Source organism: Pipra filicauda, unplaced genomic scaffold, assembly GCF_003945595.2.
Source record: "Pipra filicauda isolate LSUMZ 115617 unplaced genomic scaffold, ASM394559v2 scaffold62_size3274119_pilon, whole genome shotgun sequence".
Taxonomy (NCBI): Eukaryota; Metazoa; Chordata; class Aves; order Passeriformes; family Pipridae; genus Pipra; species Pipra filicauda.
Genome location: NW_024104787.1, coordinates 3,065,572 through 3,080,779, shown reverse-complemented (window position 1 = coordinate 3,080,779; position 15,208 = coordinate 3,065,572). Strand labels below are relative to the sequence as shown.

Here is a 15,208-nt window from a genome sequence, read left to right as displayed (position 1 = left end):
CTAACCCTGGATGTGGAGTAAAAAAAAGCAGTTCCATGAGAAGTAAGAATACAGACACCTGACTTCTTTTAGGCTTATCTCAAATTGATTATTGTTGGTTTCTACTCAGCTGGAAGCTCATACAGTCATCTTTCAACTCATGCACAACGTTCACGCTCACGTGGTAATCTTTCAAGGCACTCATGTATTTCTTTTCTCTACTGGCACTCATTTTTCATAAATAATTAAAATAACCTAAATTTGAGACCCTGGCTTGTTCATCCAGTTTCAACAGGTGAGTTTTGAAGTTATACTAATTTTATGAACATGATAGCATTAGTCTTGTTTTCAGTTTTTAATACAGCTTTCTAATTACCTATTTACATTTTAATTTGTTCCTAGTTTTACACCTTAATGGGGAAAATGGTACTAATTATTTTGTATTCCAGAAATTACTGAGAACAACTAGGAACACAATTCATTTGTATGATCTGTAATTTGTGTTGCCAAAACAGAATGGTTTGGGATACCGTAATTTTTTGGAGGAGGTGTGGTGTAATAGTGACAGTAAAACAGAATTTTCATTACTGGTGTCACTTCTCATTTGTGCATTCTTTTCTGAAACAATTTAAATAGTTACTGTATTAAGAACAATTAGAATTCACATAACCTGTCATTGCAAAAAACACAATTACAATTTTTACAAGAAAACACATCTTTATCTTTTACTTCTAAAAGTTCACTAGGACAAGACAGGATGTCAGTGACTTGATTTTAATGTATTGTTTTTCTATATATTTTAAATTTAAATTTATTTGTTGGAAAAAAATATTTGCGCCATAGGTGAAAATACTTACATTACAAAAATAACTTGCATTCTCTGCTTCTCTCTCTCTGAGAGCATACACAATAATCTAAAGAAATGAAACAGGTTTTTTACAGACACTTCTCCCACACATGGACACATCACCCTATAAAGAGGAATCACACCTGCTACTTTGCAAAGCAGCAACGCAGGAATGTTTCGGTATGGTTGCCTTTGCTTACTCTTCAACACAGTTCACAGTCCATAAGGACTCAAAGTGGCAGGGTCAGCTGATTTCAGTCCATCTTCCCGCTCCCTCCTTCCTCTTTTTCCTTCTAGATTCACCCGCATGCAAACATAAACAAATTGCTTCCCCTTCTTACTGCTTCAAAAAAAAAATCAGTACTCGGTGTCAGCAACTAAGCAAGGGGTGGGTTGTCTTCCTTATTCTCATCACTGTCTGGTATGACCACGATTGCCAGTAAGATGTCTGGGACCAGAACACAGGGTAGAGATGTCAAAAGCAGGCTGCACACTCTAGAGTGCCCTTATCCTCCAGATCTCTTTATTTGTGCTCCACTGTTACTCTCTCCCTATTTGAGCCATTTATAAGGCAACTTCCAGACTACGAGGCTTTTGAGAGAAGACCATTTGATACAGTATCATGTTTATACCAGCATAATGAATCCTACAATCTAATTGAAACATCTAGAAATTAAGTGCAAAATACAGTAGTATGAACTTGGGTGACACATAAAAAACAAAGACTAATGAACAGTATTACGGACACATATTTTCTGAAGGTGTATGTATAGGTGTGTATTCATATAGCTATTTATAATTTATCATGTTTATCTTCATTCAGATTCCTCATTAAGGTGGATTTTTCAATACCCTTGCAACGGAAGGCATCTGCCACAGGAATGGAAAACCCAGTGATGGCACAGTATTTATAATGGCCAACAGGAACAGATCACCAATCATGTGCAAGAGAACCCTAACCTGGACTGCCGTTAACAACAACAAAATCCAACAACCCTCAGAGAACCCGGAAAGCTGGAAGTCCTCCTACTTCCCTGAACTCCAGATTAGGTTAAAATAGCTGTAGTTCGTGACTACAGGATTGCAACCAGCAATTCCAGGGGCAAGGATCTCTTGGGATGGAAGCTAATTGACATTCACTGTGGGAGAAAGTAAGCAAATAGGCATTCTGTAGCAAATCCTGTGATTCAGACTGATACCAGAGGCTAACCTCAAAGGTTGCTCAGAAAGACAAAAAGACTGATTTCAGCTGGGATTTTGAAGAAAAATCCTTGAATTTCTCAACAATCTGGAAACCAAAAAAGGAAACCAAGTGCCACAGAATGTCAGGGATGCTTTGCTGACCAATATCACTTCAAAGTAGATTTATGACATGCAAAGGACCAGTATGGTAAAAAAAATTCCTAGTTTATTTCATATGACAAATACAGCACTTTGGAAATCACTTAATGAGGGTTAAACAAATAATAGAGGAAAGACCCCTGAACTTATAAGTTATAAAACCCCCGTGAGCATTGATTACTACAAAGCCTTTATTTAGTAAAGACAGAACCCTCTTCTTGAGTCTGGAGACAATCGATAGAGAGAGCATGAGTCTATCTTGTTTCAAGTCTATTCATTAACAATTCGTATTTACACTTCCATAATTATTGAAGCTCTTTTAACACAAATGTTTCTTAACTACAGTATGTAGTTTTAATGAGGTTAACTTCAACCGGCTAAGATTTCACCTATCTATTTTTCAGTATCACATTTGTTTTATGCAGAGCCTTTCCAATTAAATTGTTTCCTACTAAAGCCTCTAAATGCTTCAAAATGTCTTCTACTAGGAAACAGAACTAAAAGAAAAGCAAAGAAGTTGGAATAGTTTCCTTCAGTTCCTGCAGTTACATAAAATACGGATGGTGTTACTATAGTTTTCACAGCCTTCTTTTGCCAAGACTGTTCACCTGGTTCACCAAAGTTTTCCAGTTACTTGATTTCTACCTAAAAGGAGATATTTTTAATGTCTTTTTGGCAATCATCAAGCTTTAAAGGGACTTTTTTTCCTAACTTTAAGAATTAAGACCATTCTAAAACGAAGTCCTTTCAAATAATGCCAGCATTAAACCTCAAACTGGCACAGCTGCAGTTTTCATTGCAGATCAGATCCTTTGAACAGTTTAAGAGAAGGTGGCAACATCGCAATTTTTATGTTGGGGAATAAAAAAAAAGCTTTTTGCATGCACACTTTTTTAAAAATAAAACCAATAAAAATCTATGTCCTTTGCGTTTCACTTCATATAGTTCACATTTGGAATCAACAACATTCTTACTCCAAAATTATCTTTTTAAACAGCAGTTACAATAATTCTGAAATTTAAATGAACAGCGTCCCCTTCGCTGGTTTGTTTCTGGATGATTCATCCTACAGCAACACCGGTTGTTTCAAAAAGCATAACAGTGTTATTAGTGTGAAACAGGAAGTAACGTATAATAATGCCAGTCCACCAATACACCAGAGGTTTAAAAAAGCCAATGAACCATAGATTAAAATACATCATGCAGTGTCTTCCTACTGAAAACAACTGCAAAAAGTATAAAGTTCACCTTGTTTAAAATTACAACACTAAGAATAACATTCCAGTCCTAGAGAAGTTGTCATAAAACACACAACAGAAAGTTAATACAAACTTCTGTCATGGTTGGGTTTCATCAGCAAGCATTTCTTCCGAATGCCACACGGCTCTGTTGAACTATCACCATTCCTATATTTAATCAATTTTAAAAACTGATGACTTAAAATTACATTTTGCGAAAAGACAGGAGGCCAGACTTCCTCTTGAGGCACAGACTGAGGTTTCCTATTAACATCCAGATTATATAAAGCTTCTGAATAGTATGAAAGCAAGCAATTCCCTAGAAGACTTGGAACAGGGATCTCACATTTGCAAGAGAACTTGCCAAAGACCTATAAGAGATCTCAAACAGCACAGGGATGGGAATAGAGCTCATTTGGCTGACATACTGAAGTCCTTTCCTACTGTAAATTATGGTGTCCCCCTTACAATCGAAAAGCTGCTTGCCATACTGCCAAGAAAAAGCCCAGGAGTATCCATTTCTGCAAGGGCAGAACACACAGAGTGTGTATTTCCAGAGGCTCTGCCACTTGAATGAAGAGTTGAAAGCAAGTGTGTCAGAAGTAAGTATATCTGCTGTGTGCTTCCTGGCAAAGGACTAACTTGGGGAAGCGTATTGATCATGGAATAAGAAATATGCCAAACAAAGCACTGTCCATTAAGTGGAAGACTTATTACTTCATTCATCACTAGCAAGAAGGCCAGTGTCTGAACACCTCCAAGCAGTAAAGTCAGAGGAGAAACAGCCTGCTGGATTCCTTACTCCCACCACAGCTGCCTGCTCTGATAGATACTTCTCTGGCAAGCTGTGTTCCACAGGCTTGATCACACCTGTCAGTTCTACAAGCTCTCCTATCCCCACTGCCAACAGGAAAATGTCTTGCAGCGTCATTCCCAGCACAAGAAGAGAGAGTTCCAGCCCAAGCAGGACATTGCTAGTGCTCAGGTACATACCTGTTTTACCTGCCTTCCTGGACAATGACTTTGCACTTCCCATGTCACCAAAGTGCATTTCCTACATTAAACGAGAAGTGCTCAACGCAGTGAAAAATTCTTATTTTGCATATTGGATGGGTCCTTCCACTTCAAAAGAGTATCTGGGCAGTGGTGGAATTATCCATTTCTTCAGTAAGAAACATCTCCATGGAGTATATAATGAAAAGCCAAGCACACATGCATCTGAGGTCTAGTTTAGAAGGTGTCAGCAGCCAAGAAAGCAAACAGCATGGCTAAGGAGTTCAATTTGCTCAGCCTCAAGACAAGATAGCCTCCACTCCCTTTAGGAGACAGGAAAAAGCTGTTACTTTATTGTCACCTACAGCTGATAGGAAAAGACATTTTTGTAAATCAACATCCTAGGAAAAGAATCTTTGGAATGTAAAAGGCAGTTTGAATGAATGGAACTTGCAATAATCTCAGCTTATGCTCAGTACAATTTCTACCTCTGCTAAATTCTGCCTGGTTGCAGAAGTCTGAAGAAAAGTGAAGGACTTGATTCAACTGCTGGTCACTGACACGACTTGGGAGATTTCTGTGAAAAGGAAGAAAAATCAACACAGTTCACGGAGCTGCTGCTACTTCTTTCTCCGAAGATGAACTGCAACTTCTGAATATGGATTCATGGATATATGAAAGAGTCAGAGAAAACTGACAAGCAGGACCAACAGGTGGCAGAAGCACGAGGTGAGCACTGAAAGCTTGAAATACCCAACCAGTGCTCATGAGGGAAAGGCGAGAAATGACACACCCACTCACTACAGACTTGGGATGCAGTGGTGAGCAGAAGGATTTGGGACTGGAGGATACGGCAGAGCCTTAAGAAACCAGCAAGTACAGACAACTTCCTGAACTATACGTTTACTCTACAGATATGGCAATTTTGAGAATGGAGAAAAATCTCAGGTGTCCTTTAGGCACCTGAAAAGTATATTCTACAGAAAGTGGTTATGAAAGAGCATCAAGGTTTGTTTGTAGTCAAATATCCCTAAAGTCCTAAGATAACCAGAACAGGATGCTGTAACCAGACTCTTCGAAGACCATGATTCTCTGTGCAATAAAGCTTTTTAAACTCAGCATTTTGCCCTGTAATTACAGTGTGTTTCTAGACATTTTCCCTATTCATGTGCATTTCCCTAATAGCCATTTCTGACCACTGTCAGATGGGACAGTGGACTGTACAGACCTCTTGCCTGACCTACTGTCAATGTTCATATGAATATTGTTATGGGAAATTCCTCACTTATGGGAGAGACTATGACATTATTGACTTGTTTAAGAAATACATTTGGCATCTACACTAATGTGCTTGATTAAGCTAGAAGATGCAGGATATGTAAACACTATATTAATATTTAAACCTAAATTTTCAAAAATCTGACTACAGACATACTACATAATAAAAATAAAAAGAGATGCATATGTAAACACTCCCCAGTATTTTCCAGAGTTGAAAGGAAATGGTATAAAGCAAGGAATGACCAACGTCAGTCTGGTTTTGGCATGCTTAAATTTTGTCCTTATTTATTTTTTAATTTATTTTTTTCAAGTTTGGCAATATAGGAAAATGAGAAAAACCAATGTAATAATTTTTGGGGTTTTTAAAAATCTTCTTTACTACTGAATTTTTAGATAAACTGAAATATCAGTTGAGTGGTTATTCTGTTCCTATTTCCCCTCACCTGCTCTTGTATCTCCATGTTTTTACTGCTGAGCATGTAAATCTAAAGTCTCTACATGCAAAAAAAAAAGATTACATTACAACCCATTTATATTTAATAAAATAAGCACATACTGAAATAAACAGGAATCCTGAGCATTCAGCTCTGGTACTATGTTAGTCTTGCATGCAAAACCCACCATGCTTCAGGTTAAAGGAGATTATATTATTTATTTATATTTACTTACTCTTACTACTATTATGTGTAATAATAATAACAATAATTATTAAGAATCAGTTTAAAGAGATAATTTCCTTTACTAAGTCTTTTGGGTGGTGTTTCCTGATTCATACTGCTATCAATTCTCAGTTATATTATGACAGTGTTGATCCAACCCTATGGAAATCTTTCCAATTTATTAGGAATTCTGAAGATCACAACTGAGAAACAATAAATTGTCAAAATATTAGCTATATCTCAGTAATGTGAAATTACTTAAGAAAGCTTGTTTGCCATGTGGATCTTCTTTCAAATTTCATCTTTCCTTTGCAGATCACATCTGGGAATGTTACATGAACAAGAACACGAAAAAATTAATCTAACAAAAACCCCTTACTGAAATAACCACTTATTCATAGAAAAGACACACCTAAAGTATGGTGTATTTCCACTGAATTATGTATTTTTTTCAGAAGGTGTAAAAGAACCATCAAAAAAGCTGTCACTTCTTTAGCAGTAAACAGTTGCTTTTGTTAGATTACCCCCGCCCTAAAAAACTGCGGATTTCCCTGTTCTAACATCATAATTAGTAAGCATTCTTCATTATACTCCTTTGAAATTATACCATGCAAAAAAATCCTGACAAGGGTTTTGGCCTTCATTTTTTATCTTTCACAACCAATTTCACAATACTCTGACAGTTAAAGGAGTAATAATAAAAGTCATTCAGATGTAATATACACCCCTGTTGAGGTCCGTGGGTGATGGCTAGTCCTTTCCAGCCACGTGAAACAGTGCAGACCTGCAGCAAAAATTTCATCTACACAGACCAACTACAGAATTTCACAGTTTATTTATACATATATTAAGCGTAGCATAGATTCCAGCAGAAACACCAATATATATATATATTCATTTCACCAACACAAATGCTATCTCCAGATGTTAATTTTATTTATGAGAGGCCTTTATAAGCTCAATGTACACTCACAAAAACAGACAGACATGCACACACCTTTACATTTGAATAATTACATAAAACAGGGTCCCTTACTGTTCTGTCTCTGCAAAAATACTGCAGTCATGAATTAAACATTACCTTCCAAAGTTCTCTGTTTTGTGCCTGCTCTGGCAAGGTTTGTGGGAACAGTGATTAGAATCTGAATTGCTTTACATTACCTCCAACCTTAGGCCCACCAGCTGATCCTGGCTTTCTTGCACTGTTTGGAGGATTTCCTGGCTTTTTAGGTGCTGGAACCTTGAAGGCTGAAGCAGCTGATGATGGCCTATTTCCATCCACTGACTCTTCATCATCAAAGCTTTTGTCTAGAAAAGGATACATTAAATAAAAATACAGCTATTAGAATGGGTGTATTTTCATTTCCTAATCAACTATTTTGCTTCACATTTCACAGAAATTGACAAAATGCATAAATAAAAGCAAGTATTTATCACTTTGTCCTGTCTCTGACCTAGGAATAAAATGACAGTGAGAAATAAACAGCATTTTCTACATTTTAAGTTCTTACAAAACATTATTTTTCCTTCATAATTAACCACAGTAAAACTGAGCATAAAAATGAATCCTACACATCCATTCCCACAAAAGGAAAATATCTTCACACAGACTGAATATTTTTGAGCATTTTTTAATATTTTCCCCAAAGGAAAGCCCTTAATATAATTTCCATCATTCCAGTTTACCAAAAACAAATGCTTCTCCTTTTTCTTCTTTTACTCATGCATGCATTTTCTGCTACACATCCTCCCACAATGTGTCTAACTAGCACTCCCTGTCTCTTTCCTTCCACCCAGATTTTTTCAACTTACAATCACAGATCCTCTTGCAGATCAGTCGCCTCATTCCTCTGATAGCTCTTCAATCCCCTCACCCAAGGACGGACCCAGCACCTCACATGGCCACATGCAGTAAATTCTTAATACTAATCAAAGATTCCATCAAAAACTGCTCGCAAACACCCTAGATCCACCACTGAGATTTGTGCCGGCATCTTTCTCTCCCTTCCCTGCACTAGGTGCTGACAACCAATGAGCTGCAAGGTGACATCATCTTCTGGGAGCCAACGCCAGAGGAAAAGGTGAAAATTCTCCATGCAAATAAATTAATTCCCACACACAGTATTTGCCACTATTCCAATCCTTCGTTAAAAAAAATTAGACAGGCAGACAATATTCTGGGGTTTGCACTCCTCTTTCCTATAATTTCAGGTTTGTGTATTTTTAATGAAGAGAGAAATTCATCTCTAGTGACTAAACAGTCTCAATACAAAATATTTTGCCTTAAAAAAACCTCCAACATATTCCAACAGTAGAAGGCAAGTGGTTTTCTCAACCCACTAAGGGAAGAAGGATTTATCTATAAGCTTGAGCACAGAAAATGTATCAGTCTATGGTTCCCACAATAAATAAAATGGGCGAGGCTGAGACACGGCTGCATTACAGTAACGAAAGACCAATTTAGCATATTACCTGCTCTAAAACCTGCCATTTCTAAAAGAAAAATAAAATTAATGGCAAAGCTTTATCATCTCTGGAATGGTCACTGTTTACCCTTCGCTTATTCAGAACTTGTTCCCAGTGAAATGTCAACTATATTTAACAATATAGCTTCCCAGAGGAACGCAGCCTGCATTAAAAGGGTACAGCAAGGTTTTGTCCAGCAGCATTTGCAGCACCATCGAATGCTGGAACACCCTTCATTTAAGGTGTCCAAGATCACTGCTGCTATAATTAGTACATTTTATTAGCATTTGCCAAAAGCTGTGTTAGCACTAACGAATCTCCATGATTAAAGGAACAAGCCACCACAAGAAACATGGATGTATATGAACAATTTTCATTAACATTATTTCCTTTTCTCCTAAAAACACTCATTTTTAAGAGAATCAGGCTAAGAATAATTGTGTTTGGATCTGTAAACTCTCCCGAATCGGGAAAAGGCATCAGCCTTCCCCCTCAGTGTCCTGTGCGTTGCCATGGAAACAGCACTCCCGCTCAGCATACGGGTGAGCCAGAATACATTTTGATTCCTGATGCTTTTACTCTCAGTATCTTAAATAGAACCAGACATCAAGATTTTTGAGCAAGGAAAACCACTGATCCAAATGCCACATTAAGTGCACTGAGCTAAACACCATAATAAAAGGATAAACAGCAATGGCTAATATCTAGGATACCTGCAGCATTACAGGTAATTTTAAAATAGCATTAAGAAATATCTTGCAGATTTTTAAACAGAGTGAACAGATCAACAATGACACATGAGTATGGAATCATGAAAACTGACTAAAAATGAAAACACACTTTTCAAATAAAAATGGTTTTGTTGCTGCATTTCAAATCTGATGAAGAAACAGGCAAGACTTTCATATTACTACCCAACAGCTCTACAATGCAGCACTGATAAACAAATATTGCACCACAAGCCTTTGGAAACAATAGTTATTTGCAATACAATCTCAAAAATAGAAAGTAAGCATTTGCTCACTTATGCAAAACCTCCTAATGAAGAAAAATCTAAACAAACCCAAACAACAGTGTACTTTGGGACTTTCCATTTTTACCAAACTATTCATTATGAAGGCATACTAAAGATGGGGAATTGTAGAAGTTACTGCTCAACCCCAAAATGTGCAAACAGAGTTTCAGAAAAAATGCAAAGGCAAGTATTTCCAGGTACTGACCTGCTACGTACATTAGAGGACAATATATTAAATAATGTTCTTGGGAATACTGTCAAATTACTTTGCCTAGTTAAAGAATACATTTTTTCATACATTTAAAACATTATTAACACTGAATTAAAAACCTACACTATGAAACAGTTTCATAATTTTTCAGTCCACATGAAACCCAGTTTTTAAAATAAATTCCCACTTTTTTTTTTTTAAAAACACCGAACTATCTTAACCACTGATACATGGGCATTCTTAACTGGACTTTTCATGGTTTATGTTAAAATAAATTAAAAACTGTGGTACAATTACTTTTAAGTGTTCCAAAATAATAGCACAGAACCATAAGCATATAAAATTAATGGCTGAAAATTATCTGTTTTAATTCTATTAAGGCTAAAGTGATAATGTAAGTCTCTTTTGGTTTGGGTTGGTTTGTTTTTAAATAAACATAAGCAGGAAAGTTCTGTACCATCTTTTAAAGAAACCAGAGGTTTCCCCCACCCTTTTAGGTCTTTACCCTTTTTTTACCTTAGGATTTAACATCAAAATCCCGAGTGAACTTCAGGGACACTCCGTTTCTAGAAATACGCTTAACAGTGTTTGTGAAAATCTGAAACCTGAGGTTTGTATTTATAGCACTTCATGACACCAAAGCATTTTATTTGCTTCCTGTATGATGTGCTTCCCATGCGCTCTCACTCATCTGCAGTGATACACTTGGTTTGTAGCTCTCATAAAAGCATTTCCATGTACTTCAGCATGGAGAGCCCCAGCTTGAGTTTTAACTGCTGCTCCACAGGGTATAATCAAGGTGCAGTTCCAGCTGAGCCAAACGTGTTTACTACGTGCCTTTGGCTGGCCAAAGGACCAGGGATGGAGCTCTTGACTGCCAACACGCAGAACACAATGACGGTTGTACTCTCAGTATCAAACTGTGATCGCACTGCTGGTTTTACGCTGTCTACAAACAAAATAAATTTCTACAACAGAAGTCACAGAAGCCTAAGTGTAATTGCTATTTCAAAACAAAGCTATCTGAAGGATGCAAACTTTTTTCATTCTAGAATGGCTAGATAACTTTCATTCCAGGTAATTTTAAAGGCCTAACACTTTCAGAGTATCAGATTTTACATATGCAAATACATCTGACAGCTGAGAAAGCACTATCCAAACAGCATTTTACAACAAAGCTGCAAGGTACTAAAAATAAAAAGCTGTATGAATTGCTAGTAACACACAGAACATCTCAAAGGAAAAACACAATAAATGAAAGACACTGAGCCTCAGTTAAATCTCATAACACTGTTCTTGTACTCAGTTAACTTTAAATCATATTGAGTATGAAGAGTTTTTGAGGTAAGCGCACCATAACAAGAAGAACTTGGAATCTAGTACTGCCAAAAGCTGCTGAAGCAGCCTGATGAGCAACAGATGCTCTCACTCCGGTGCAAGTTCTCTTTCAGATGAACAACTTCAGGAAAAAAAAAAATTCAAGAAAAGATTGTTCATTATCTTTATAAAGCTACAAACACAAGACTCAATGTCTGAGCATTAGAAGTCTTCTCTTCTAATGGAAGGCAGAGATCTGTACCACAGAGGAGCATTCTGTAGGTATAACACAGCAAGTGAACTGGTATCAATGAACTGCTGTGCATTCCTACAAAACATTTCAAGAGTTGTCAAAGGAATTTTTCCAGTAAAAGACCCACTACACCAACCTGCAGGGCACAACAGTAGCTAGAGTGTACCATACTTTCAAAACTTGGGGTTTATTCAAAGTTATTCTAAGATTAAATCCAGGAAGACTAAAACTCTGAACTACGGCAAAGGTTTAAATACTGAAATTCTTAGGAAACAAACAACACAATTTGAACTAAAAATAAACAGAATACACATGCTATCTTCATGCCTTGTAGCATTACTCTTGGGGGCCAGATCACAACTATGTAGTGTATGTTTTCCAAAGTATTTGGAGAAATCAAAGGACAAAGACTTACAATAAAACTTGATACTCAAAGAACATTCTAGTACTACCAATATTTAAGACTTCAAAACAATCTATTTACTGTGATTTGGCTATAGAGCAGTAAGGGTAATTACAGATGTATCCAGTGAGGAGATTCTAGAGAGAAATCTAGAGCTTGTCATATCCAGAGAAAAATGCAACTCAAGCCTCTCTACCTTAGCTGGTTTTAAGATTCACAGAATTAACCTGACTCTTAACAGCTAACATTTTGTAAGTCATAGTAACAGAAGAAAGAAACACAGTATCACCAACACCACTTTCCAAATACAAGATCTATATTCTACCTGTGCTATGCAGCAGCAGCAAATCAGAAGTTAACTGACCTTAAAGCAGATCCCCAAGTAACACCATAGAGGGGAAAAACCTGGATCCCCTGCAGTAACACTGAACTAAAGTTGGCCATAAAGGCAAATCTTGATACTGTTATCAGAAGCAACATCTTATGCATCTAACACCCCTGGAGTTGTAAACACCAACTTGTAGCATTTCATTGTAGATTGATAATTAGTCAAACCAGAGAACACAGCATATTTAATATTTATATATTTAATAAAACTAGTTTTTAACTGCCTTTTCTTAAAAACATGCCCTTTCTATATCCCTTTTGGTTCCAAGTACTGCTAATAGATACAAAGTGGTTTTGAACTAGTGCTAACAGTTCCTCTTTCACACCACAAACTGTTTATGATGACAACTGCAAAATCCTGACCAAGCAAAAGAATGCTGAGTACATAAACTCCTTAGATTTTCCAAGTCATCCCCCATTCTGTGCCTACCAAGACGCTGACTGCCAGTCCCCCTTCAGTGACTTACAAACATAGACTGCATCAATTACTTGGAACATCTGGGACTGGATCATTAGCTCAATTCCAGATGAACTGGTACGGCCTACAACAATTTCTGTCAAGCATGAAAATGAAGCCGCAAGCACTACACATGCATCAAGTTAGTTGATCCTCCTAATCCATACTTCAAGCCAATGTCCCACGTCATTTAGTGAGCATTTTATCCCTTACACATCAGGCATTCCATACAGCCCAAATCTGTTTGTCCTAACACAAAGGATAGGATTCATTTGCCTAAGCACAGTCATCTAAAACCAGTTTAGACAGTCCTGGGTATCCTGTCTGGCAGCCAGCTGACATTCCAGAAGGCCACAGATCTCTTGCCAGTCTCGTGTCACGCCTCTTTGCTCCACACGGCTACTGTGAATACTGCAAGGCACCTCAAGTGGCACTAGACACCTATGGCTGGACAGATGGATCACACTAAAGATGCTTTAGATCTACCATAAAGGCATGATTCCTGGGCATTCTCCCTGTGCCACAGCAGGCAGAGGGATATTGAACCATTAGGAGACAAATTCTCATTCACAAACAAAAACCTGCTTCCCTCAATGACAGAGCATGAGTCTTTAGGAGTCAACACTGTAGGCACAGAAGTAACACAAGGCCACTTCCCGATGTATTTAACTTCACCTCATGTTACCTCCTCCGTTTCTCTTTGCATTCCTGAAGGAGGCAACTGTACCAATGACTCACTGCTGGCAAGTGGTTCTCTTGTTCTGTGCAATATATTCTGATGCTCATCAGCAAAATCTCAAACTCTTACCACGAGAGACTCCTTTTTTGACAGTAACCTCACAGGGGTTGGGGGAGATAAAAAATACCAGAGAACAGTTGCTAAATAACAAAACTTTGTTCAAAAATCCCCCAGTGTACTAAAGCCAAACGTATTCCTTCACATGCTATTTTTTCAGGCAGTTCCAGGGAACAAAAAGAATAAAAAAGGTTCCCTTAGTAAGGAGAGCAAGAATCAGTAACAGGAATAAGGTAAATATTTATCAGTTAAAATTTGCTGTTGATCCAATCTTAAATTCTGATAAAGTTGCCCTAACTTTTCAACAAGCAAAGCAGAACACAGCTCTGCTACATTCCATCAATCTGCTACAGCACACTGAAAGAGGCTCATACCAGATGTGCTTTTGGGTTTTTTGGTTCTGGTTTGTGTGTTTGGTCTTTTTTTTTTAAAACACGATTCTCAGTTAATAGAGCAAAAGAGAGGAAGGGAAAACTGGAAAATAGACACTAAACCTGATAGAGACTTATTCAGGAGTGGCAATGGCATATGCCACAATAATTATCCACATTTAATACAGGCCTATGCTAATGACACTAATAATTTATCCATTTTGTTCCATAGTTTCATGAAGGAATATGTTCAGAAAAGATTTAATTCAGAAAAAAATATAACATATACCAGTAGTATTTTCCTAACCCCAAAGTAAAGCTACTCTTACAGTTCATCTTACTGTTCATCTGGATGAAAGACAAGATTTAACTACAGGTTTCAAATAAAGCTGCAATAAGCCAAAATAAGCAACTGAGCTAATTTTGCTCCCAATTAAAGCTTCATTTCCATTTCTAGCTCTAGAATATCTCCTGTAAACCTAAGTAATTTTCTACTTTTTACTTATTAAATTTTAAGACTGTTTCTGCAAATCTTGCCATATTTTTTACTTTTACAGCATCTGTAAAATTATTTTTGTAGTTCAGTTAAATTTGATTAAATTAATAAACAAATCATTCAGTCAGTTTTAAATTCTTGCAATTGGACTTTCCTTTTTTATACATGTCCCAAATGTTACTCACAGCAACCTACTGAAAACTGAAGATGCAGTCAATATTACTGTATTTTAAAAATCATCAGTTTCACTTTACTTACAACTTTTCTCAGGCACGTTCAACAGCCTTTTAAATCAACATCTAATAGTCTATAACCTACTAGCAACCAAAGTACAATTTTATCAGTAGAAAGGGGAAAGGCAATCAGGTTCTCCAGAATTCATGACAAGGAACACCTAAAACAGGATTCAAGACTAAATTTCAAGATTTAAAATAAAACACATACTGTTACTGTTCTTCAACATCTATACCATATTATTGCTTTAGGCCATGCTATTTGGGCCTCCCTGCACTATATCCAGTGCTGAAATGTTAACAAGTCATGTGTTTTTTGGGTAGGGGAAAGGAAAAAAGGTCTAGTAAGGACACAGGCATGCCTCACAGAAGAAATTAAAAACTGAAAATTTCTGACAATTTAAACACATTACAGGTTAATTTAGCAGTGTAACAGAAACCGATGGGATTCTCCTATGTTTTAGC

At 37.0% G+C, this 15,208-nt stretch overlaps 1 protein-coding gene across 30 annotated transcripts in view; it reads right to left on the bottom strand.

The window, feature by feature from the left end:
- Positions 1-15,208, bottom strand: part of CLASP2 (cytoplasmic linker associated protein 2) — a 142,521-nt gene that overhangs the window by 82,625 nt on the left and 44,688 nt on the right. For 25 of the 30 annotated variants that reach the window (XR_005566130.1, XR_005566129.1, XR_005566127.1 and 22 more), the window contains exon 8: positions 7,500-7,646. Coding sequence is in view for 23 of the 30 variants with exons in the window: in XM_039388315.1 (XP_039244249.1) it covers positions 7,500-7,646 (147 nt within the window). In the remaining 7 variants the exon portion in view is untranslated. Of the gene's footprint in view, positions 1-7,499; positions 7,647-8,150; positions 8,345-15,208 lie in introns of those variants that run through there. The other 5 variants (XR_005566132.1, XR_005566133.1, XM_027729212.2 and 2 more) reach the window with 2 other exon arrangements.